The sequence below is a fragment of the Uloborus diversus genome, chromosome 7, assembly GCF_026930045.1.
Source record: "Uloborus diversus isolate 005 chromosome 7, Udiv.v.3.1, whole genome shotgun sequence".
NCBI lineage: Eukaryota > Metazoa > Arthropoda > Arachnida > Araneae > Uloboridae > Uloborus > Uloborus diversus.
In genome coordinates, this window is record NC_072737.1 from 79,464,543 (window position 1) to 79,489,376 (window position 24,834).

General features: G+C 31.2%; 2 protein-coding genes across 2 annotated transcripts in view; one reads left to right on the top strand and one right to left on the bottom strand.

Annotated features, from left to right (window-relative positions):
- Positions 1–164: 164 nt before the first annotated feature.
- Positions 165–2,863, top strand: LOC129225500 (endoplasmin-like). Its single transcript, XM_054859928.1, has one exon. The coding sequence runs from the start codon at positions 248–250 to the stop codon at positions 2,606–2,608; it is 2,361 nt and encodes a 786-aa protein (XP_054715903.1). The 5' UTR covers positions 165–247; the 3' UTR covers positions 2,609–2,863.
- A 9,103-nt stretch (positions 2,864–11,966) lies between these two features.
- Positions 11,967–24,834, bottom strand: part of LOC129225529 (beta-mannosidase-like) — a 38,277-nt gene continuing 25,409 nt past the window's right edge. The window contains exons 9-16 of the mRNA XM_054859961.1: positions 24,521–24,603; positions 24,015–24,205; positions 21,407–21,589; positions 19,906–20,003; positions 19,073–19,217; positions 14,225–14,433; positions 13,586–13,777; positions 11,967–12,283 (exon numbers count right to left, since the gene is read on the bottom strand). Coding sequence (XP_054715936.1) covers positions 12,032–12,283; positions 13,586–13,777; positions 14,225–14,433; positions 19,073–19,217; positions 19,906–20,003; positions 21,407–21,589; positions 24,015–24,205; positions 24,521–24,603 — 1,353 coding nt within the window. The 3' untranslated portion in view covers positions 11,967–12,031. The remainder of the gene's footprint in view (positions 12,284–13,585; positions 13,778–14,224; positions 14,434–19,072; positions 19,218–19,905; positions 20,004–21,406; positions 21,590–24,014; positions 24,206–24,520; positions 24,604–24,834) is intronic.

The window sequence follows — 24,834 nt, forward strand, 5'->3', positions numbered from 1 at the left end:
CTGATTGAATTTTATTTTATTTTTCTCATTTAGAGCACTGGTACTTCTTTTGATATTTTCTTGATTATTAAAAACACCCTGACGTGGAAACAGCTCAACTTCATGACGTCACGCATGTCCAATAGTTAAAGCCCACGTTTATCGGTAATCACACGTCAGTTTATTTCATTCAAAAGCTTTGGCAGGCGGTCGAAGCCGGCGTTTGAGTTCGTTTGATGTTGCGCGCTTGAATATTTAATTTGTCATCATGCGTTGGTTATTATATTTTGGTATTGTATTAATTCTATTTAGTGGCATATGCACAGCAGAAGAAGATGCTGATGAGCCAAAAGTTGATCAAGATATTGGAAGTAGTCGAGAAGGTTCTCGAACAGATGATGAAGTTGTTGCAAGAGAAGAAGAAGCCATCAAAATTGATGGCTTAAATGTGGCCCAAGTCAAGGAACTGAGAGAAAAAGCGGAAAAATTTACTTTCCAAGCTGAAGTAAATCGTATGATGAAACTTATCATTAACTCTCTGTATCGAAATAAGGAAATTTTCTTGCGTGAACTCATATCTAATGCATCCGATGCTCTTGACAAAATAAGGGTCCTATCCCTTACTGACAAATCTGCACTGGAAGCTACTAGCGATCTCTTAATAAGAATCAAGAGTGATAAAGAGAATAATGCTCTTCATATTACCGACACTGGCATTGGTATGACGAAAAATGAGCTTATTACAAACTTGGGTACAATAGCAAAGTCAGGAACTTCAGATTTCTTGCAAAAAGTTGCTGAAACAAGCAGTGCTACTGAATTATCTGATATGATCGGACAGTTTGGGGTAGGGTTTTATTCTTCATTCCTTGTGGCTGACAGGGTAGTTGTTACAACAAAGAGTAACGATGATGTGCAGCAGATATGGGAATCTGATGCTAACTCTTTTAACATAGTCGAAGATCCCAGGGGCGATACGCTTCTCAGAGGTACCACCATAAGTTTGTACTTGAAGGAGGAAGCTCGTGATTTTCTTGAAGTTGACACTCTGCGTAATTTAATTAAAAAGTACAGCCAGTTTATTAATTTCCCAATATACTTGTGGTCTAGTAAAACCGAAACAGTTGAGGAACCAGTTGAAGAATCGGAGGCGGAAGAAAAGCCAGAAACTCCCTTGGAGGAAGAAGAGGATGCCAAGGTTGAAGAAGAAAAAGAAGACAAACCTAAAACAAAAAAAGTTGAAAAAACTGTCTGGGATTGGGAGCTTATCAATGTTTCAAAACCCATCTGGACAAGAAAACCTGCTGATATAACAGACAATGAATACAATGAGTTCTATAAGTCTATAACTAAAGATTCCATGGATCCATTGGCAAAAACTCATTTTGTTGCAGAAGGAGAAGTAACATTCAAGTCGCTCTTATTCATTCCTGCTGTTCAACCATCAGAATCCTTCAATAGATATGGATCAAAAGTAGATCATATTAAATTGTATGTCCGTCGTGTGTTTATAACAGATGACTTCCAGGACATGATGCCTAGTTATTTAAGTTTTATCAGAGGTGTTGTCGATTCTGACGATTTGCCTTTAAATGTTTCAAGAGAAACTTTGCAGCAGCATAAACTCCTAAAAGTAATAAAGAAAAAACTGGTGAGAAAAACTTTAGATATGATTAAGAAAATTCCAAAGGAAGAGTATGAAAAATTTTGGAAAGAGTATAGTACAAATATAAAGCTTGGTACTATTGAAGATCCGAGTAACAGAACTAGGCTTGCAAAATTGATCAGATTTGTGTCTTCCCATGACACAAAGAACTGGACCTCACTCTCAGAATATGTCGGCAGAATGAAAGAGAAGCAAGAATACATTTATTATATGGCAGGTGCATCATTGGAAGAGGTTGAAATGTCTCCATTTGTTGAGCGTCTTCTTAAAAAAGGTTATGAAGTTTTATACTTGACTGAACCAGTAGATGAATATGCTGTATCTGCTCTTCCAGAGTTTGAAGGGAAAAAGTTCCAAAATGTTGCAAAAGATGGCCTGAAATTAGATGAAAGTGAAAAAGGAAAAGAACGACAAGAAGCGTTGAACAAAGAATTTGAACCATTAACAAAATGGTTAGAAGAGGATGTCTTAAAAGATAGAATCACAAAAGCTACCATTTCACAACGTTTACATTCATCCCCATGTGCATTGGTTGCTAGCCAGTTTGGGTGGACTGGAAATATGGAAAGATTAGCAAGAAGTAACGCTCACACTAAACTTCAAGACACAACCCGGGAATATTATCTCAGTCAAAAGAAAACTTTGGAAATAAATCCAAGACATCCATTGATGAAGGAGTTGTTAAGAAGGGTCCAATCTGATAAGTCGGATGAAACAGCTAAAAACATGGCTAATCTGATGTTCGAAACTGCAACCCTTAGGTCAGGTTTCATGCTGTCAGATACTTCCAGCTTTGTGCAAAGAGTAGAAGTTTTGTTGCGTAAAACTTTAGGTGTTCCTGAGGAAGCGCAAGTTGATGAGGAACCGGAAATCAGTGAAGAGGTAGATGAAGAATCCGATCAAACAGAAGAAGTCTCTGAAGATGACCAGTCTGAAGAACACGAAGAGCATGATGAACTATGAGCCTTACTTTAGTCAGTTTTGTGTACAAAAATGAACTTAAAAAAGGACTGCTTCTTTTCATTATTTCATTAGATCATTACTTATTTTTACTATTTATACTGGCTGTATGCATTCAATGACCATGTAACATTCGCTCCTTCCATATTTATGTCACAAACATAGTTAGAAATGAAAATTTGGTCTTGATCTGGTCATTTTTGTTATCTTGCCGTGCAAGTTTGTTTTTTATGAGAAATAAATTTTCTCTTTCTGAAAGTTTTTTCTCTTAATTTCATAAGAATTTTTGTCTTTTTATTTGCAGAATTCTTTTTTTTTTTTTCAAGATTTAAAGGTAAGTTAATAAGCCTTTTATTTTAAGTTTTGCATTTGATTGTTTTACAAAGAGGAGTTTAATTTGTCTATCTGACATTTTTTTGTTTTGAGACATTAGGATATGAGTAATCTATTTGATACATAAATATTTTAATTTAAAAAATTGTAGTATTACATTGTTTTAAGTTCAAGAAATTCAGCAAAAATCTGATAATTTATTTCTATTCTGATAAAAATTAAATTTTGAAACTAATACTGTTTAAAACATGAGGTTTTTCCAACAAAATCAGTTTATCTTGCTATCTTTTAAGCATATTTTTTGAACAAGTTCAATGCTTTTAATTTAAAGAGTTATTGTATTTTTTGAAACATTTTTTTGTATTTTATAAAAAGTAAATTATTTGAACATTTTATAGATTTTCTAGTGTAGTACAAAGTTAAAATTCATTAGAATTAAAAGTTACGATTGTACCTCTATAAGTCGGAGGTCACCATGACCTCCTAAAAATTTTCATACTCTGCAAATTTGAGAATGCGACATTGAGATTCAGTTTCTTTTCATTTTTTAATGATGCCTGATATTTAATCTCATTTTAAATGCTGTGCATGCTCACATTTTATGATTTGTTAAATATGGGGATTCCATTTGGTAAATTGATAATTTTGCTCCTCTTAAATTTGAGTTCAGGTCATCCCTGTATGAAATATAAAAGGAGATTTCAAGCTGTTATCTAGTAGATTACTAATGGCTTGGGAAAAGATAATTGTGCAAAAATAAAAAAAGCTGAAGACTTAGTGAAATATAGTTTACATTTTTGTGTGCAGCTTAAAAACTAGAAAGATTCTGAAGTTTTTGTATCTTTTACAATAGAGTTTGTTGCAGCATTATGTTCAAAACGTAACTGGTTTTGCTAGAAGCTTGTGAGAAATAACATTAAATGTATATTAATTTGAACTGTCATAACTTTTTTTCATTGAGTGAAGCTAAAGTTGATGTTTGTAGTATACAAATGTGATGACCAGCAACAGGATCTAAGCCCAGCTAGGCTGGTCCTAGTCAGTTTATAAGTTCCCAATGAAGATCAATGGCCCTCTTAAAGCTATTCACCCTCTTGCTCATTACTGCCTCTTCGAGTAAACTGTTCCAAGTGCCCACAACCCTACTAAAGAAAAGATTTTTTCTAGTTTCCAGGTTAGCCTGAGATCTGAATAACTTAAAACAATGACCCCTCGTCCTGCTTACTGTGCAAAGATTTAACCAGTTATCATCTTTAACTTTGATAAATTTAAACAACTGAATCATATCCCCTCTGACTCTCCTTTGCTACAGGCTCTACATATTGAGCCTAATTGGCTGTTGTCATAGTCTAAATCTGAAAGTCCCCTTAAAAGTCTAGTAACCCTCTTTTAAGCCCTTCTATTACAAAAATATCTTTCCTGAGATGAGACCAAAACTGAACAGCATATTCCAAAAATGAGGTCTTATTAAACTCTTATATAAAGGCAGAAGAACCTTATGTTTGAAATAGATCTATTCATTAACCTAATCATTCTGTAAGCTTTGTTTCTTCAGTGACTGATTATGTTGAGTATTTTAGATTTCCGATGTATGCTTTTGTTCAGGGCAGACGAAAGACCAGGGCTGACGAGAGATCATGTCAGCCTAGTCCAAAACTTAGGACCAGCTCAGAATCAGAGTAATATAACTTTAATAAGTTATAGGGGCCTTCGCTTTTGACTGCCCTAGAAAAAACCATATGAGCCTAATTGGAAATTGCAGTCCTGTTTTTGTGTATAAAATTTAGCAATTTCAATTAGGGACGGATATTCAGTCGGTAAAAAAATGAATTAAGACTTTGAGCAACATAATTTTTTAAACTTGTAGCGCAAAAGTAAAAGTTTTAATTGCTTGAATATTTTTTTTGTAAAATTATTTTCTCTTAAGCATATTAGTTAAGATACCAATCTGGCTGCACAACATGATGCAGATGAAATTAAATCTTGAACATTTGACTACACAATATGCACACTGAAATCTGTAAAGATGAATTGTTAATAGGTGTATAAAAGGAAGCAGATTGAATATAACTATTTGAAATCGGTCCAATTTCCAAGCATTTGAATATTTTTGAAGGTAGTTTATCCTATTCTAGAATTTTTTTAATTCAGGAGAGCTATTTTTCCCTTTGTTGGCTTTGAAAGATTAATGTATTGGTATATATTTTTTGGTAGGGTTTTGGTTTTATTTAGCGTACATTATATACCTCTTGTTTCTTCAAAAAAATATAAAATATATAAAAGGATTTAAAAAAAAAATTAAAAGAAATGTTCGTTGATGGGGCATCCATACTGTAGTTTTCGGTGTCTCGTCGAGAGGTCACTGTGTCCTAGCAAAAAAATTTTTCCAGTGGGGCAAGTTGGCACAGTAATTGCAACATTTAATTTTTTAATGATACCTTATGTCTCTTTTCATTAGATGTAGATATGTGTGCAATATGTATACTGTTTTAATATTCAGTAAAACTCGGATTTTCATTCGGTAAATCAATATCTCACCTCTGAAAATTTTAGTTTGAGTTGCCTTAGATTATCTCATGAAGTTAAGTATTATTTGAAAGGATATTCTCTAATACTAGCAAGCTTGCCAGGAGCATCTTCTATCAAGCATCTTTTTTTCAAATTAAAAAAAAATGTCTTACAGCAGAAAGATTTTACAGTATCCAAAGCTTGGTGTGTTACAAGCGAGGTTAGACAAAGTGCTTACTTGGAGTGAATGGCTATAAACTAGAGTTCGTCACTTTGATGTGGGCTTCAGATCGCATGTTTATTTAGCGTTAATTTTAGCATGGATGTTCTAACTTGCAGAAAAAGTTAAATTGTATACAGTGTTGTATGGAATATTATAAAATAGATAGGCACATCTACAGGTTCATATTTTAAACTAGTATATTTCTTTTTATCATTTTAAAAAAGTTATAATTAAAGATATTAAAAGAAAAGTATGTGTAATGCACATTTAAGTAGTTTTGAAAACTTGACATAAGGAAAAAAAAGCATTTTTAATGTTAGCAGGCAATTGTTACTACTTTCTTTACAAAAAAAATTTAAAAAAGAGAGAATGTGTGGGAATTTAGCAGTAAGTTACCGTCCCTAAGTCAGGGCTAAAGCAGAACTTTATGGGTCATTCCATTTTAAATCAACAAATGGGTGCGCATCACCATTTTTGATCTTGATGAAAATTTGCATGTGCATTCCTTTTATTTTCTAGACCTCAAAAAATTAAATATATTTTTATTTATTTATTTACCCTTTGATATATAGGCCATTTTTGTTGTTGGCAACAGCAAAAGGCATTTTGATGCTTTGTTTTATGGACAACAACTTTTTTCTGTCAAAGTTTTTGAGCTCAAACATAGTTCAATGGAAAGCTAATAAAATGAGCTTTTCATATATGATATCAATGAATTTCAGATTTAAAAAAAATACCAATTTTTCCACGGTCAAAGTTTGCGATGAAAATCTATTTTTTTATCACATTTGAAAATTAAAAAACCCATGAAGGGTTTGGAATAACCAGCCCTATTTTTTATCATATATTTATATGCATGGCTACTCTTTGTGTAAAAAAAATTGGCTTGTTACTCCGCCCCCTTTATGAGATATGTTCCCCCAAAGTTGCAAATTTTCAAAAAAATCCAGTTTTCAACGCTAAAAAAATGCATGTGGGGGGCTAGATAAAAATATTTTTATTTGTGGTATTTTAAGTACTTTTTACCAATTTTCTAACAAAATAAAAGTTGCTTTGTTATTCAAGGTGTTTGGCAGATATAAGGGTCTGAATTTCCAAATAATTGCTCTGAAACAACGCAATTTTTTTTCACTTTTTAATCTTAGTTTTTTATTGAAATGTGCGCTCCTATTGCAAGAATTTTTGGTTAAGTGTTGTGAAAAATTTGGAACACCTGAAGAGCCACCATTTCATTGCCAGTAAGCAAGCAGATTTTTTAAAACCAAAAAAAGAAGCTCTGGATAAGGGCATGGGCGCTCATGGGCAAAATTTTATGGGGTGAAGGGGGCTCAGATATTTTTCTCATGGTTTAGCAGGATATTTTCCCTGTAGAAACCGATTTCAGCACCAATTAGAGTTAATAAAATTTAAAATTTTTAAAAATAACTTATTTGTTAATGGCAAAAGAAGAAATGTTCTAAAGTACTAAAAGCAAGGAAATTCTAATTTCTAGGGGGGGGGGGGTTGAGCCCCTACTTGTCCCTCCTCCATCTACCATATGGTCACCCTTGGATAAGGTAGAAGTTTTGGTACTTGGAGACTTCTTAGGAAAAATTTTCTTGTGTTGTCCAAGATGAGGTCCAAACCTATCGCTGGTCAGGTGTTCAATGCACACTTTATACTGGCAAAAAAATGGAAACGTTCAAGCTGAAAGTTTTTGCTTTGTAAGTGATTACCTGAAGAGGACTTGGGTATAAAAGCAGAGTGGCATTTTTTTTGCTACGTCCCATGGGAAAGGACAATTCGATGGGATTGGTGGAACAGTCAAGAGGCTAGTCTACATCACCCAATTTATAATCAAATCTTAAATCCATTAGATGTACATGATTATTGCACCAAACATATTAATGGTTTAACAATTTTCTACAATGTGATGATGTTAACATAGTAGCAAAGGATCTTGAAAAACGATATAAAGCAGCACTGCCATTACCCCAAACTGTCTTTTCACTGCTACATCCCTATCAACAGACATATCATTCATGTCAGACGCACGTCTGTTCCTTCAGATTTTACAATTTTTCAGGTCATGAAAGACGAACCTGCTGAACGAAAAGCAAGAATATGATCGAAATTATCAGATTATGTTCGCTGTATGTATGATAGTGACTGGTGGCTAGGAGAAGTGTTGGGAGTAAAAGTATTCAATGTAGAAGAAGAATACAGGATCCACTTTTTCATCGTAAAGGACCTGGAACATCATTTAAAAAATCAAGGGATAATGACCAAACTTGGGTTCAGTTGAAAGACATTTTAAAAATCTTGATTGCATCAGAACTATAGTCTGCACAAGAAAGAGGTCACAATATCACACCTGTGATGAGTGAACATTTATCAACTCTTCTCCGTGAGACAAAATACTGAAGAAAATAGCATTGAAAGATTTATGTCCCTAACTGTTTAAAAATGTTAAATTGTCTATTTAAAGTTCAAATACAATGCGTCATAACTCTTTGTCTTTTTTTTAAAGCATTTAAAGCAAAGAATAAGGTATATAATTACATTTCAATAAAAAACTAAAATTAAAAAGTGAAAAAAAAAAAAAATGCATTGTTTCAGCGAAATTATTTGAAAATTCAGACCTTTATATTTGCCAAACACCTTTGAATAACATGGCAACTTTTATTTTGTTAGAAAGTTGGTAAAAAGTACTTAAAATACCACAAATAAAAATATTTTTATCTAGCCCCCCACATGCATTTTTTTTTTTTGCATTGAAAACTGGATTTTTTGGAAAATTTGCAACTTCGGGGTAGCATATCTCATAAAGGGGTCGGAGAAACAAGCCAATTTTTTTTATACAATAAGTAGCCATGCATATAAATATATGATGAAAAATAGGGCTGGTTATTCTAAACCCTTCATGGGTTTTTTAATTTTCAAAAGTGGTAAAAAAAGTTTTTCATCGCAAACCTTGACCTTGAAAAAATTGGTACTTTTTTTAATCTGAAATTTATTGATATCATATATGAAAAGCTCTTTTTCTTAGCTTTCCAATGAGGTATGTTTGGGCTCAAAAGCTTTGATAGAAAAAAAGTTTTTTTCCATAAGACAAAGCATCAAAATGCCCTATTTTTGCCGTTGCCAACAACAAAAATGGCCTATTTATCAAAGGGTAATTTTTTTTTAAATAAAAAATATAGTTTTTTGGGGTCAAGGAAATGAAAGGAATGCACTTACAAATTTTCATCAAAATCAAAAATGGTGATGCAACAACTTTTTTGAAAATTTGTTGATTTAAAATGGAATGACCCTATGCAATATACTAGACATCATACCCAAGAGTCCCTTGTTTCTAACACAATGTGACCAACCATATGGGAGTCTTTTGGGAAAACTATAGGACTAGACAGCCTGGTTTTCACATACAGAGACTGAAAATGAAACTGTAGTCTCTGGATGTGATACCGGACTGTCTGGTATAGTGCATGCAAATGGAAATTTGCATTTGCATGCAATATACTATAAAAATATTACCATTCAATAATGAATTCTATAAGCAATGGTAAAATATGTTTTTGCTTTACTTAAGTCAAGGACTAGAACAGCGGTTCCCAACCGGTGGTTAGAGTGAGGTTTTCAGGGGGTTCGCGAAAGAAATATTGTAATGGGGGAGTTTTAACATGCCTGCTTCTGATGAAGTTGCATGTTCAAGTAGTTTTAGCAAAGTTTGCTCCTTTTTTACTCTTCATTTGTCTCTCGCACATTGGATACTCGCATGAAAATATTTGCATACTTGCTTACATAATTTACATTTAATGAATTTAGTCTCATTGCAAAGCGCTGGTTTTAGCGCTTTAATTGAAAATGATCGAGCTTTTTCAGCATGGCTTCAGGGCTATTATGAATATAATGCCCTCAGGTGAAAGGAATTGAAAGCGTTTGTTTCCTCAGAAAATTTTGATTGAAAATATTGATTTAACTTGATGAAAACATTACATGAAGCATACACAAGAATCTCAAATATTTTAATGTTAAGTTTCTTTACCATTTGAGTCCGACAAAGAGCTACTGCTCTTCTCTGGTGTTGAGTCAAAAGCGTATAGATGTCAGATCATGCTGTTTGTTGCTATAATTTTCACGCTACATAGACTAAAACTTACTTCGAACTTTGCTATCGAAAAAGAGAAAGAATGGCTAGCAACCCAAAAATACCACAGGAAGTATGGAAAATTGATTTAGAAACTTTTTGTAGGTGGGAGTTTGTTAGGCAGAAAAAAAAAAAAAAACTGAATTTAACCATGCAACTTAATTTGTGCTATAGGTAAATAAGGAATTTATGAAATTTGTGTAGAAAATGTCTCTTGTAATAAGTGAGCTTAAAAATAATAATCATTTTGTTAAAAATTGCCTTTTGTGTAAAAATTAGCGTAAATGTGTAGATTGAAAGATAGACGCTTCTATTATTTTTTCAATATAAGCATTTTGCTCTGCTCTTGTGGCATAATTACAAGAAAATTGAGCAATCAAACAATTAATGTACGCAGTATATCTTCATCAAACAACTAGGCTCATAGTATTTTTCAAGAAAACTCAAACCTAGAGATCTTTCTCACTTTACTGTTATTCAGTTAATCAGAGACAGTTCCCTGAAAGATCAATCTTTAATTAACTTCTGATTTAGTGATAGGGAGAAATGTACCCTTGTGTCAAAAAAAATTTCAGTCAAACTTTTTTTTTTTTTAGCCTCTTTGTTCCACAAACATCCCATTTTCAAATATTTTTCAAAGTTGATTAAAGGTCAACACAATATCATTGTTTATTTTTTGGTAAATTTGTTAGGCATTCATTTTTTAGCGATCATTTTAATTCGTAGCAATATGTGCAATTCTACATTTTGCAATTATACTTTCGTTTTTGTGTTAAACTATGGAGCAGAATCAAACAAGAAAAAAAATCTGCCAATTTTTGTCTATGTATGTGAGCGCAGTTTTTTTTTTTTGCTTGTTACTTATTACTTAGTACCCAGGGGTGGCGCCAATTTCTTTCGGAGTTTGAAGGGATTGGGAAGGGGTAAAAGGTTAGGAACAACTGGACTAGAATTTTATTTTTTCTCCAAAAGATCAATTTTCATTTTGCAGAAATACTCTATTGGCCAAGCCATTACACTTAATCTAAGATTTATTTATGAAGTTTTTTTACGGGGAACTGTGGAACAATTGTGGAAATGCAAAATTTATCAAAAAACAAAACTAATATTTTTGAAATTTGATAAAAATATTTGAACACATTTGTTGCAATGAAATAAAAGGATGAAGAAAATATGTTTGTAAAAAAAAAAAACCCTAAATATAATACTTTTTTTGGGGGGAGGGGGGAGCAAGGACAGTATCTGCAGAAATTAGTTTTTTAGATATTCAAAGAAACTTGTTTCAGATTTTGTACTAACAGGAAAATTTTGGATTTAGATATTTTTTTCGTGTTTTATTTTCAACAAACCAAATAAGCTTGTATAATAAATGCAAAAAAAAAAAGGGGGCATTTGCAGATACTGCTCATTACATTTCCACAACAGAATAGCATTAGCTACTTTTCTATGTTCAGGAAGTTTTTTTCTTAATGACCAAGGCTAATTTTGGATAATACTTGCTTAAGAGAAACATGGAACATTTGAACTTCAAATATAATTTCAATTAGTAAAAATTCAATGTGTTGAATTCTTTGCTGAAATGTTATTGAATGTGTAGATTAACTGTCCATTTAAAATGCTATTTATTAAGTTCAATGGTTGTGATGACTTAATAAAAAAAACCCTGTAGGATAATCTTTTTTTTTGAAAAGGAAAACAAAAACATTTTTATTAAACTTTCTCTGTTAAAAAATATTTTTTTATTTTAAGATTTAGCAAAATAATTTATTTAGTGTAATTATTCATTGGTCATCCTAAACTGTTTTTTTTTTTAAAAATACAAAGACCATAACACATAACCATTCAGATGCTTTCATGTTGTAGTTTGTTTTAGCTTATTTCTGTTTGACTTTTTGAATGAAATCTAACTTATTTTTAAACTATGAAAATAAGAATTATGTATTATTGGATATCTCCATAGCTTTCATTGAAAAACAACGAATAAGCATTTAAAATCTTAACATTTAAGCTTATGGTGGGCATTGCTAATTGTGCTAGCACAAGTTGTATCTTTTGAAAGTAGTTAAACATGCAATTAACAAAATTTTTTAAAAAAAAGCCTCTAACATTGTTAATTATACACATTCTGATGATCAAAAAAAGTAATTTCTGAAGCCGAGACAAGTATATACATAACAAAATAAAAATTTATTCAATCAATAATAAATTTAAGCATACAATGTGCATACAAGTCTCAAATAGACTGACAACAATCTCTTAATGACTTAACTTTCATGTTATGAGAAATGACTTGGGCGCTAATGTTCTGTTTGCTATAATAAAAAATATTCATTGATTCAAATATCATTGTAAAACCATTGTCAGAAAATCTTCCTGGATTTTTTTCAACATCAAGCCAGACAAATGGAGCAATATGATTGGTTTTTAAAGTTACATTGAATGTGAAAGGTGAAATGTCAGAAACATAAGGGCCACTCACAGTAGTCTGAAAAAAATGTATAGAAAAATTGAAATACTTCCTGCATTATGATATGCATTGATTTAATAGACTTATATTGAACACTAGATTTCTTTTAAGAGTAATTAGGTATCAGAACCTATTTTTTTTAATAAGTAAGATTTATCCCAATATACTAAGGTTGCTCAGGATACTTAATTACTTTTTTACTTTTTTTTTTTATTTCATCACATAAATACTAAAACAAAAAATTGCAGATATAACACTCTAAGATTAAACGTTTTTAGAGATTAACATGATTAATGTGTTAAAAATAATAAATTTCAGTCTGCAAGTTACAAAAATCAAAATTTAAAAGAACTACACTAGAGTAGCAGTATTAATGACAAAAACATCAATGTTCAAAATTCAAACAACAATAAGTCGACCCTAAAATATCTTTGTTCTGCAACACTGAACGTTTGATATACATTTAAGCCTTGTGAAGGCTAACAAATGCTTGAATTGAAGGGCTCGGTGCAGAAATGCAACAAGACACAAGGAATGACTTTTTGATCATAATTTTTGTTTCTCCTTACTAAAATTAAAATAAGCACGACAATGAATTAAGTCATTTGGATAAAAACATATCTGGTTTTTGTATTGCAGAATTGAAAAATTCTACAAATATTTTTTATACATTGGAAATTGACCTACTGAAAAATTCACATCACGTGGCATACCTCATTCTTGCCCTGAGCTCTTCAATTGGAGAAATTATTTTACAACCTGCATGTATTACTTTATACCTAAGACTTTTGAACTGTCAAAGAAAGGCAATAATATTAATAACAAACATCCCTTTGATTTTGCGACCAATGCTTGCGAATCTGCAAGTTTACATTTGTTCAACTGAAGTCAATTATAATAGCAGTATGAACTGAATTAAAACTTTTTCATTTCAAAACTTAGCTATGAGTAAAAACAAAGTATCAAAACAAGCAGATTGTATAACAATAAGTATTAATTTTAAATTTAACATTCCATTCAGGGGAAAAGAAACCTACTTTACCAGAAAAAAAATTTCAGAAGAAAAATCGGTGGTGGTTATTAAAAGCCTTCCATAGCTGGATTCATCGCTGATATCCCAAGCATGCTTGACACTCATTTTATCGACACACTGAAGGAATGAACGGCAAAGTCGACCGTGCCCCACCCGAGAATTGAACACAGGTCTGCGGCATGGTAGCACAAAGCTGTACCACTGAGTTACAGGGCTTCCATATTGGATATTAATGAGAAGAACTTTGTTAATTATAGAAAGAAAAAAAATGTGCAAAAAATACTTACTGTAATGTTAGGTTTTTCAATTACAGCTGTAGAATGAAAATCTGAAAGGTACAGGATATTATTTGAAGATATGCTTTCTGCTGCTGAACTGACAACAAAATAAATGAAACAGGTTTTACGAGAGGAGCATTTTGCCATTTTCAATAGATTGCCGACGTTTTCTTGATAAACAATCTGAGACAAACTTGGAGGCTAAAGAAAAGAAAGCAAAAAGATTATAATAAAATTTGATCTGTAATAAAAGCATAATTTTGAATTTTAATTGTGTGTTTAGATTTAAAGTTAGATAAAAAATTTTAAAAGGTATTTGAATTCAAAGACATAAGTTCACAGTAGTATGACAGATTAAATATGAAATGAATGTTACATAAATTAATAAGTATTGCTCCATATTTTATATAATTATACATATTTTTTCTAAACACTCATACGTTAAATCATTTTTTACAGTCCGTTAACAAGTCTAAAAAAATCTCTTCCCTTGAACTTCTTTTAGAGTGTTAATAAACACTAATTAAAATTGTTTCAAAGTTTTAACTTTGAAACAGCGTTCAAATGAATGTTTAAAAATTTAAAATGCTAGAAAGAAAAATCATTTAAAAAAAAAAAAGGATTTCATGCTATACAATCATTCATTACCTGTGAAAAAGTGATTTTTTTGACATACAAAGGCTCAAATGAAGACCAATTAAAAACGGAAACATCAAGCTGTAATTGAGGTAGAGGTTTAAGTAAATCGGATATCACAGCAACGTGTATTGTATCATTTTCTTCATATGGGGACACTAAAACAGGAGAGAAGAAATTCTTTGCATAATAATGTAGCATCTTCCACTTTCCTCCATATTCTGCAACGTAAGAATAATTGTATAAATTAAAACTGTACATTTGATTAAAAACACACAAATACAAAGCATGATTACATTGCTTAGAAAAGGAAAATTAATATTTGTCGTTGTCAGTGTATGTAGCATCCAAAAATAAACTAGCAGTGGTCAAAAATCAGAGTTGGTAAAAAAAAAAAAAAAAAAAAATTTTTTTTTGGTTTAAACCAGGTTTTTTTCAGTTTAAACCGGATTTATTTGGCTTAAATACTATTTATAAGAAATACAATTTTATATTTAGGAGAATAATGAAGATTTTATCAATTAATTGTCAAAGAATATTTAATATTTATATTTGTACCTAATTTATTCGTAGCAAATTAAATAATTATGAGTAAAATCTTGTAATTTTATTCCCTTATACGAAGAGATTTCTATAGGAGAATATTATTTGAAAATCTTTATTATAAAAAATACAATACGTAAATGGGCTTTGGTATAAATAATCAAAGAAATAATTTACTGTGATAGTTCATACATTATTAATTATAAATAGCCAAGCAAATTAATTTCCTCAAAATCATAGCTATTTACGATAAGTAAAAAATTAAAAGTAAAATTAAAATCATGTATTCTAAAACATAGAAAGTATTTTGCAGTATCTACAAATGAATCATAAGTCTGATGTACATTACAGCACTTTAAAAATCAAAACATCAACGCATATTTTATTTAAAGATTTAAAAAAAAAAAAAATTACAAACCATGTAATTTATTTACCTAATGTATCAGTGACAACAATAATAGAAACAGGACAAGTAGGTTTTAAGAAAATCAGTATGTTTTCCATTGTAGACATTATTTCTCCTGGTTTAATGCCTTAAGGAATACAATTTTTTTAATCAAAGAAAAAAAAATTAAGAGCATCTGTATGAAAATACTCTTTTAACATATTTTAATAATGAAGATTCATAAAAATTAATGTTTATTGATTCTTCCACCACTCATATATGAGACTTTTATAATATTGAGAGAAAAAAAGTTTTTTGAGAGGTGAAAATTTGCAGTATTTTTTTATATACATTTTTTTATAAGAGCACTGAGTTACATGAATATTTTCTGTTTCCATTTTCTTTTCTTGCTCTGACTGCATCGTTTATCGGGGATGCAAAAGGTAAGCAGGTATAAGCACAATTTTATGCCAATTCCAAGTGTTCCTGGACTTCTTTTATTTTTTTCTGTAGTCGTTTAAATATACTAGCGTTAAAATTTATATATACTACGCATCCCTTCAATGGTATATAATTTATCTTAACAAATCTTAATTAATCAAGCAAACTAGGTAGTAAATGAAGTCTCGATTGAAATATGCTTTTTGGACTATTTTTAAATGCAAAAGATTGAAAAATAGTGATAATTGAATGAATAAAAACAGAGATACATGGATTTTTTCTCCATATAATTTTAGAAAAACTTAGTTGATCTGCCTTGTACGTTTATGTACCTAATAGGAATGATGCATTGATATTAAAAAATAAATAAAAACCTATTTAGCAAACTTGCATTACCTTAAAAAATACAAGTTATATTAAACCTGTAATTTATCTATAAAACTGTGCTGGTTACTTTGCATCAATTAGATTTTACTCTTTGCAATAACATTTAAAATTTATGAAAACATTTGGCGAAAAACAATGAAGTTTTTCAAAAAAAAAAAAAACACTTTTGAAAAGAAGAAAAAAAAACATATGGTTTAAAAAAAAGTACTTGGTTTAAACCATGGTTTAAACCAACGTGGTTTAAACCAAACAACCCTGTCAAAAATAAAATATTATATGAGGTTTTTTTTTTTGGAAAAAACAGCAAATTTTCAGCTATTTTTTAGAATACTAGGGGGGGGGGGGCTCTTCCCACTGCCAACCCCAGAAGATTGCTTCTCAATCTTATTTGATTCGCAAAGGCTTAAATCGTCAATTAGAAAGAAACAGATTAAAAACGCATTACGAGTTCCCTTTGGAACAAAAAGCACCCCTTCCCCGGGTTTCAAAATAACTTGTACCAACTTGCAGAGCCGCAAAGGCTAAGGCGCTCCTGAGCATTGCAAAACTGCAGTTTTGTACGTTTGAAAAATCTCTTTCATATTCGGGGTCTCTAGTAATACTATCTTTTGCTCTTTAGCTGAGGGTTTGAATTGAGTTGAGTCTAAGATTTTCCATGAAATCGAAACACTTAAAGTTTGGGAATAAGAGGAAGGAAGAACAAGCGAATCAAAAAGACATAACTATGGCAACGCCAAACAAAACTTAAATAATTTTAATGGATATGAGATCATTCGAACTTGATTTTTAACGGCTTGTAACTTTTTTTCTTTTGGTGATAGAAGCTTAGTTTTTCGATTATAGATCGAATTAGATCTGAAGTATAAAAAAAAGTCGCTCTTTCCAGAGGTGTCAAAAAGAAAACTTTGAGACAATTCCTTCACTTTTTACTGATAGATTTAATGAAGAAAGTAGTGCCTAAATTTTAGATAAGTTTTTAAAAGTTCAAGCTAAAAATGCAAATAACTCCCGCCGTATTTAAGTTAGAGCATTGAAACAAAATATGTAGTACGCGGAAAATTGTACCCTTTCTAACTATATATAATATTAATATATGCAAGTAATTTTTCACCCATTTAATGGGCAATAATAAGCAATTCACCCGAAATTCAAGCTTAAAAAATTAATTACAAAAAAACTAATTCGAATTTTAGAAAACAAAACCCAAGGAGCAAATCACCAGGGTTTGGAGTAATTTTGTACAAAACTTCAAGGCTGTAGGTGCTATAGGGTCTCTTGGATGCAGGCCCGCCACATACTTCCTTTCAAAATTTTCTTTGACCTTACTTTTTTTTTAATATAAAGAGATAAATAATAATTTAAACGAAAAACAATGAATTACTTGTGATATCATAGGATCAATTTTTGTGAACTTAAGAAGTTAACACATCAAGGTTATTAGAAAAGGTCATTTGCTAATCAGGTAGATACTTTTTCAGGCACAGATGGAAATCACCAAGGAAATGATTAGTTTTAAAAACCCAACACCTGCCAGCATAATTCCTGCAGCAGATGTTTTGTACACATAGATGATCGAGCATTGTTATAAATCACAGCATACCAAAGATACAATAAATACAACAAACCAGGGCCGTAAACAGACCTTTGTTTTGCAGAGGGTTTTACCAAGAACATTCCTCATGATATCTAAATTACCAACACAATGTGACTTCATTTGTATATTCTACTGATTTCATCAATAGCTTATTTATTCAAATGAAATGGTGCTGCTTTAAAGGCATTAACATGAGCAAATACAAAAATTGACGCATGTATTAAAAAAAGGAAAAAAATCTGAGGTGCACACTACATAACTTCACTCCTGCTAAATATTCAATGTATTTTTAACAACTTAAAGAAATAGATGCGTGCACTTAGGGCCGGCCAAAAAGGGAGGTGATCAGCGCAGGCCTTTAACTGAGCTTTTGATGAATTACAATTTAGTGTTTTTCATTTCCATTAATACTTTTCTGAAATAGTTTTGAAAATGCTAACACATTAGATTTAAAGTAAGAAAAACAACGTTAAAAAAAGCACAAATTTGCCAATTACAGCAGACATGTGTTTTGGCATTACAGGGAATGCCTTTTTCAATGCAAAAAGTAATGAGCTTATGGATGAAAAGACATCCGCCTTTTCATCCATAAGTTCATTACTTTTTGCATTGAAAAAGGCGTTCCCTGTAACGCCGAAACACGTGTCTGCTGTAATTGGCAAATTTGTGCTTTTTTTAACGTTGTTTTTCTTACTTTACTGTTCAGCACAAAGGTATTTATTTATCTCACATTAGATTTAATTCCTATCTTTATGGATACACAAAGAGAACACTTTTAAGCGAGGATATTCGCAATAATTACAGTAAAATAAATGCTGCAGATAAAGCACCAAGTTTGTAGAATCCTCCAATAATCATAACTTCATTTTTTCAAGTGAAAATGGAAAAAGAAACAAAAATAAATAAAACAGAAAAATCATTTTTCCAGCGAAAAAAGTATAATAAAAAGCATTTTTTGGAATTGTTTTGAAAATTTTTGCAGGAGGGGGAAAGCGAACCGTAAACCCTCCCCCCCATTAATTAGGACCCTGCAACAAACAATAAATTCAAAACAATGCATTCAAAAATATTCCAGCTTCATTTTTGGTGTTACAAGAAACTTCTTTCCAAGATAAAGATTTTCAGTTTTTATTTTTTATCGAACAAAACAGGATTGAAACAAAACATTCGCATTGCTTCCTTGTTTTCTATTTTGCTCTGGACTTTTGATCATATTTAATTTTATTCCAAATCAAAGTTTAAAAAACGATCTAAGACAAATTTTGCTGAAATATTTCAAGATAGCTTTCCCCCTTCTAAATGGATTATGGACTTACCTATGGAAGACCATGAAGGCCCTTGCCATATGTCATTCAACTGCCAATATAGAGCCCCCATTGTTTTGCCAACACAATCAATGATCTCACTGTGGCTTCTCCAATATTTTTCAGTCTCAGTCTTTATGGCAACACAAATTTTGCTGAAATATTTCAAGATAACTTTCCCCCTTCTAAATGGATCATGGACTTACCTATGGAAGACCATGAAGGCCCTTGCCATATGTCATTCAACTGCCAATATAAAGCCCCCATTGTTTTGCCAACACCATCAATGATCTCACTCTGGCTTCTCCGATATTTTTCAGTCTCAGTCTTTATGGCAACACTTTGAACAATCTGGACAAGAAAACAAAAAATTATTATCATACAGGATAATCTGTACTGTTAAATTATAATAGCTGGGTTTTTGGACCATGAATGATGCATGAAGTATTTATTTTTTTCATAATTTCTTGATTCTATTTTATGTATTGAAAACCGAGTATATCTTTGTATCTATCCATCTCAGTCACTCTAACTTCTTATGAATGCCAGAGAATTGATGATCACACCAGGTATAGATAGAATTGTAATTTCTGTGGCTAATGTTTAGAAAGGTTTCATTTTTCTACAACTTTAATTAATGGAGCTATTATTTAAAATGTTTGTTCTCAAGGTGTTTCTACTGCCCAATTTTTTTGAAATTCGGAATTTTGCGAAGGGGCCCAAAGCAGACTCAATTTGCATTTGAATCGTTCCTTTTTAAATAACTTCAAATCAATATTTCCTTTTTTGATGACTTGAATTGAAAACATATTCAGTGTAATCACCACGTAACTTTTCTAGGGCAAACCAACTTCAAGAATCCTATGATTTTCAGTACAATCATTTAAGTTCCGAGTTTGATCGAGATTGAGGCATGATGGGGAAAAAAGTTATATACATTTAAATGGTTGTGGTGTCCTCATCACCATAAGTGTACATTTTTTAATGTTGTAAGATAATTTACATTTACAATTAAAAGATAAATATGAAATAGTCTTACTTGAGATAAGTACAAAACATCTTTGAAACCATTTACACCACAACTTTTAGAAGGTAAAATAAAATGTTCTTCAATCATTCTAGCAATCTGAGCATTCCCTATAAATAAATAGTATAGATAAATTTTGTGCTTCTCTTAGAAAAAAAAATTATTTCCCTGACAAGCAAACTATTTATTGTATATTCTGTAAAAGCTTGAAGCAGATTTGAAAATAAAACCCAAACATAGCGACAGCTAAAACATGAATCATTCTTTTAGATTAATGTCAAAATTAAATTTGTTTCATACATTTTAATCACCGTCCTATACTAACCTTGATTAAGTAACAATAAGAGACCAGTGGAAAAGGAGACTAGTGGAAGTTTTCTACAACAGTCATTTTTAATGGTTAAATTATTTCAAACATTAAAAACTCAAACATCATTAAGCTTTTCTTTTTGTAGTTTAATTTTAAAAATATATAAGTAAATAAGTGAAGAAACACTTAAAGTTAATTGCGCTTACACTGGACTTACAGGTAAGTACGTAATTACCCAACTCATCCTAACTTAAGGGTTGTAACTACCAAATTTTTGTCTTAAACTCTGGTACAGAAAATGGCCCTTTTATTTTGCTTAATCTCATTTCCATTTTTAACAGTATAGTAATGTACTGTTAAAAATGGAAATGAGATTAAGTACAGTAAACTCCTGATTATCGGCAGTCAGATTATTGTGGGTCTTTTCACAATTTTTTTTACCGTTTATTAAATGCTTTTTAAACTTATGATTCTGTTATTGTTCTTTTTCAGCTTTTACATATGCATATTTTTATGTTCAATGTTAGTAGATGCAATGTAGCAATGATTTTAGCTATTATTCGGATTACCCATGGATACCGTGCCACCCTATTCCGCAGTTAATCAGGAGTTTACTGTACTGTGTAAGCTAGAAGTTTGTATTTTAAAACAGGGATGATAGTGGACTCAAGTGAAATTTGGTCGAAGACTGAAATTTTCGGAAACTACGAGGAAATTGTAGTATTAAGAATGCAGTTTTAGATCATCTTTGATGATGTTAGAGGAAAGAGAGATTTGAGGGCACATCCTAGGTAATTTTTCAAATATCGAATCTTAGAAGTGCATTCTAACTGTCTTCTGTGACATTAAGGGCTCGAGTGCGCTTCTCTTGAATGAAAAGCGAATTTATTTGCCCCTGTCTTACCGTGACTGGAAAATTTCTAATTCTGTTGATATTTCAAATTTTTCCAAGTAAAATTGTTAAAAAGTCAAACATAATTAAAATTGCAAATATAATTACACACATTAAGTACTGTACTAAAACCAAAATAAAGCCATAACTTATTCATATGAATAAAACATTGATTGAAATTTTAACTTAATGAAAATTTTTAAAAAAAAAGTACTTGCATAATGAACAAATTAAAAAAATAAACAGAATAATTTTGAAGAGAAAAATGTTGGGGAAATAAATTACCAAACATATATAACAAAATAAATTACCAAACATATGATGTTGTCGATGTTGCATGAAATCATTAAAAGGATAAACCCAATCTTCAGGCTTGGAAACATTAGCTAGTGATTCAAACGAAGGGTATGACTGAAAACCATATTCAGAAACAAATCTAGCTCTTGGAAAAGTAGAAGGATCCCATTCGTTACCAGAGTAGGTATAAAAGTGTACTGAAAGTTAATAATAATGAAATTACTATATAAAAGCTAAAAACTTTAAGTGCTTGATTAAAGTTTAATTCATAAACTAAACACAGTTTAGTTCAAGTTTATGTAACTTTAACTAAAGTTATGCAATCTTAGTTAAGTAATACTAAACTAAGTTTAGTAATACAGTAGAGTCCCAAAAATGCGAGGTAATCAGGGCTCACGTCACCTTGGATTATTGAAAACTTGGATTATACGGAAAATTCTCCCAGATTAAAAATTTACACTATTTGAACAACATAAGGAGAAGAATTACTTCTTTGTGTTTAGAAAAAGGAGGATGGTCTTCAGAAAAAATTTATCACTCAGATTTCAATATAAATTTCCATTTTAATAAAAGTCTAAACAAATTTTGACTTTAGATTTTCACGATGTCGTACGTATTTATGTGTGAAAATTTGTACGTAATTAAAACATGTATTTTGACTGTGCCCGAATCTATTTTGACCAGCTTTCCATGACGTCTGTATATATGTGCGTGCCTTCTTATGTATCTTGGTAAGCACAAAAACGGCTAGTTATATATGGTTTAATATTTGTATATGCAACTCATCTGGCATCAAGTTGTGAACTATTTTTTTTATTGCAATCAAATCTTCCTAACAGCATGTTAACACATTTTTTATGGCAAGTTAATGTCAATTTTACGTATCAAGTTATTATCTCCAAGCATTTCTTGATCCGTATCTTGTAGATGATGAATATTTCGTACTACTTAGGGCTAGTGTTGTTGATGTTGAAACCAATTTCATTCAATGTACCAACTTTAATTATGTATTTTTATTTTTTCACTGAATGTAATTAAAAAGTTTTACTGTAACAAAAAAAAATGTTTTCAAATCTTAATGAGAATCAGTTTTTTATTTACTGAAAAAATTAACTTGAACTATAACTGAAGCACCTTGGATTAAGCAGAACCTCAAACTTTCGAGACTCGGATTTTCGAGACTCTACTGTACTTAAACTAAATACCAAACAATAAAGCAATATTTGGCACTGGTCCATACAGCTCTGGAGCTGAAGACATTAGTAATTCTCAGTGGCGCACAAAGGAATTTTGGAATGGGAGGGTCCAGGATCAAAGGTCCCATTTTCACATCACACCCCAACACGCCGTCAAACATATTCACTTCATTTTATTGATTGGTGAGAACAAAAAATAGTAAAAAAAGAGTAATTGAATAAATAATTTACATAATACTGTAAAACCCCTCCTAAGGGACACCCCTCTTATGCGGACAATTTTCAATTCCTCAGTTCCAATGCAAATAACATTATTAAACCTCTATCCTGCAGACACCTCCATATTGCGGAAAAAAAAAATTGTCCCATTAGTGTCCGCATTAGAGAGATTTTACTGTAATTAAGAAAAAAAACTCATTTTAATCTACATATACAAAACTAAAAACATGATTATTACAGTGCATTCATTTATACCCACCAGTCTGCTTCTAAAAGCTTACAAAATATCAGTGAATAAAATCCAGTTTTCTAGTTTTTGTTTCGATTTCATTTACAACTTTCTCAGTGTGTGGCACAATTTTCAAAAAAATCTGGTAATGTGAGGATTTTATTTTTCACTTATTAGTGCTAAATTATTGTTACCTTTGCTTATAATTATATTTGTATGTATAAAATACGTAGAACCATTATCAATCAAAATATTTTTTCCCAGGAGCTCAAGGGACGGGTATGGATCCCTGGATCCCTCCCTTGTGTGCGCCACTGATAATACTATAAAAAAACTTTATCTGTTAATATGTGAGAAAAACCTACTGGAGATATAGCTTTGCTCTGGTTTAATGCCCATAACCATATTGAAATTGAACCCAGCACAGTCACAATAGACAAACAGCTCTCTATGTGTTAAAAAAAAAATGATATCTTGACAAAAATTCATTGAGGTGCAAGCAAAAAGAGTCTAACATCCTAACTTGCTCTTTTAAGAAATGCAAAAACTAATCTTCTAGTAATGTAGTCTTAAGAAGTTACTATGTTTATTGCTCAGTAATTCCTTAAAAGTAATCTAAATGCAGAACAGAGGATATACTTCTGTTTTCTTATTTTTCTTTTATTAACTAATATCTATTGCATGCATTACTTAAATTTTACTAACATCAGTAAAGAAGATATTAGATAAGATACTAATAAACAATTAGCAAACAGGAGAATTTCAATTTTTGACCTTATTCTTAGCTACTTTTTACAGCTTTTGGTGCTGGGGGGGAGGGGGAAACACTTTCAAAATACGGCACTCTAATCACCATAAGGAAATAGAAATGTCATTTTTTTATGGCGTATAATGTTGCAGCTCATTGGTATCACTTGCTTTGTATCACTTATTAAGTTTAAAACACTACAAAAATTACTAAGCACAAGAGAGAATTACCATCTCCAAAATGCAGATCTTGCGGGTCATCAGAAATCCATCCTTCCTTGGTAGTTTTGGGTCCATTAGATGGACTTGATGGCAGAAAAACACGTGAGGGATCTTCTTTCAACACAATCGGCATAATGGTATCAATGTACAGCTTTACATAATCAGTTTTGTACTGTTTCAGATACCGGGAAACAGCAGGCCTTAATAAAAAGCATTCTGTAAACAAATGTGTAAAGAAACAAAAATAATTTAAGCTGAAAATAAACAGTTCTCCTTATTTTTGTTTAAAATTTATTTCAGAATGAAAATGATGAAATTTAGGAAATATCAAAATGTAAGTTATTTTAACATAGTATTGTTTTTATTCATGCTGAGCTCACAACTGAAAAAAATCCAACAAAATTGTTTCTTTAGTCAATTTTGAAACAATAAAAAGCAAGAGCAATCATTATGGGTAAAAAAAGCAACATAAGCAACTTTATACATTAAAATTAAAAAAAAAAAAAAATACATACCACCATCGACCTGAAATACTCTGTTCATTTTCATTATTTCCAGCCCATAATAAGACACTTGGATGATGTTGCAGGTGGCGCACCTTAAAAAAAGTGTTCGTTAACACTTAAGAAATACAGTTTAACCTGAAAATTTCATCAAATATGCTTAGCTTAAAGTGAAAGTGATAATTAATGCTTGAAAAAAAAGTAATAATGCCACACCAGTCTCGTCTTAATTGGGATATGCTGTATCATAAGCCTAGCTGATTAGAAAATAAATACCTTTGAGCCTGAAAAGTGAAATGAGAAACAACATTTAGTTGCGCAAATTG

What these genes read in the sequence shown, in the direction of transcription:
- LOC129225500 (XM_054859928.1), top strand. Translation starts at nt 248, where the DNA reads ATGCGTTGGTTATTATATTTTGGTATTGTATTAATTCTATTTAGTGGC.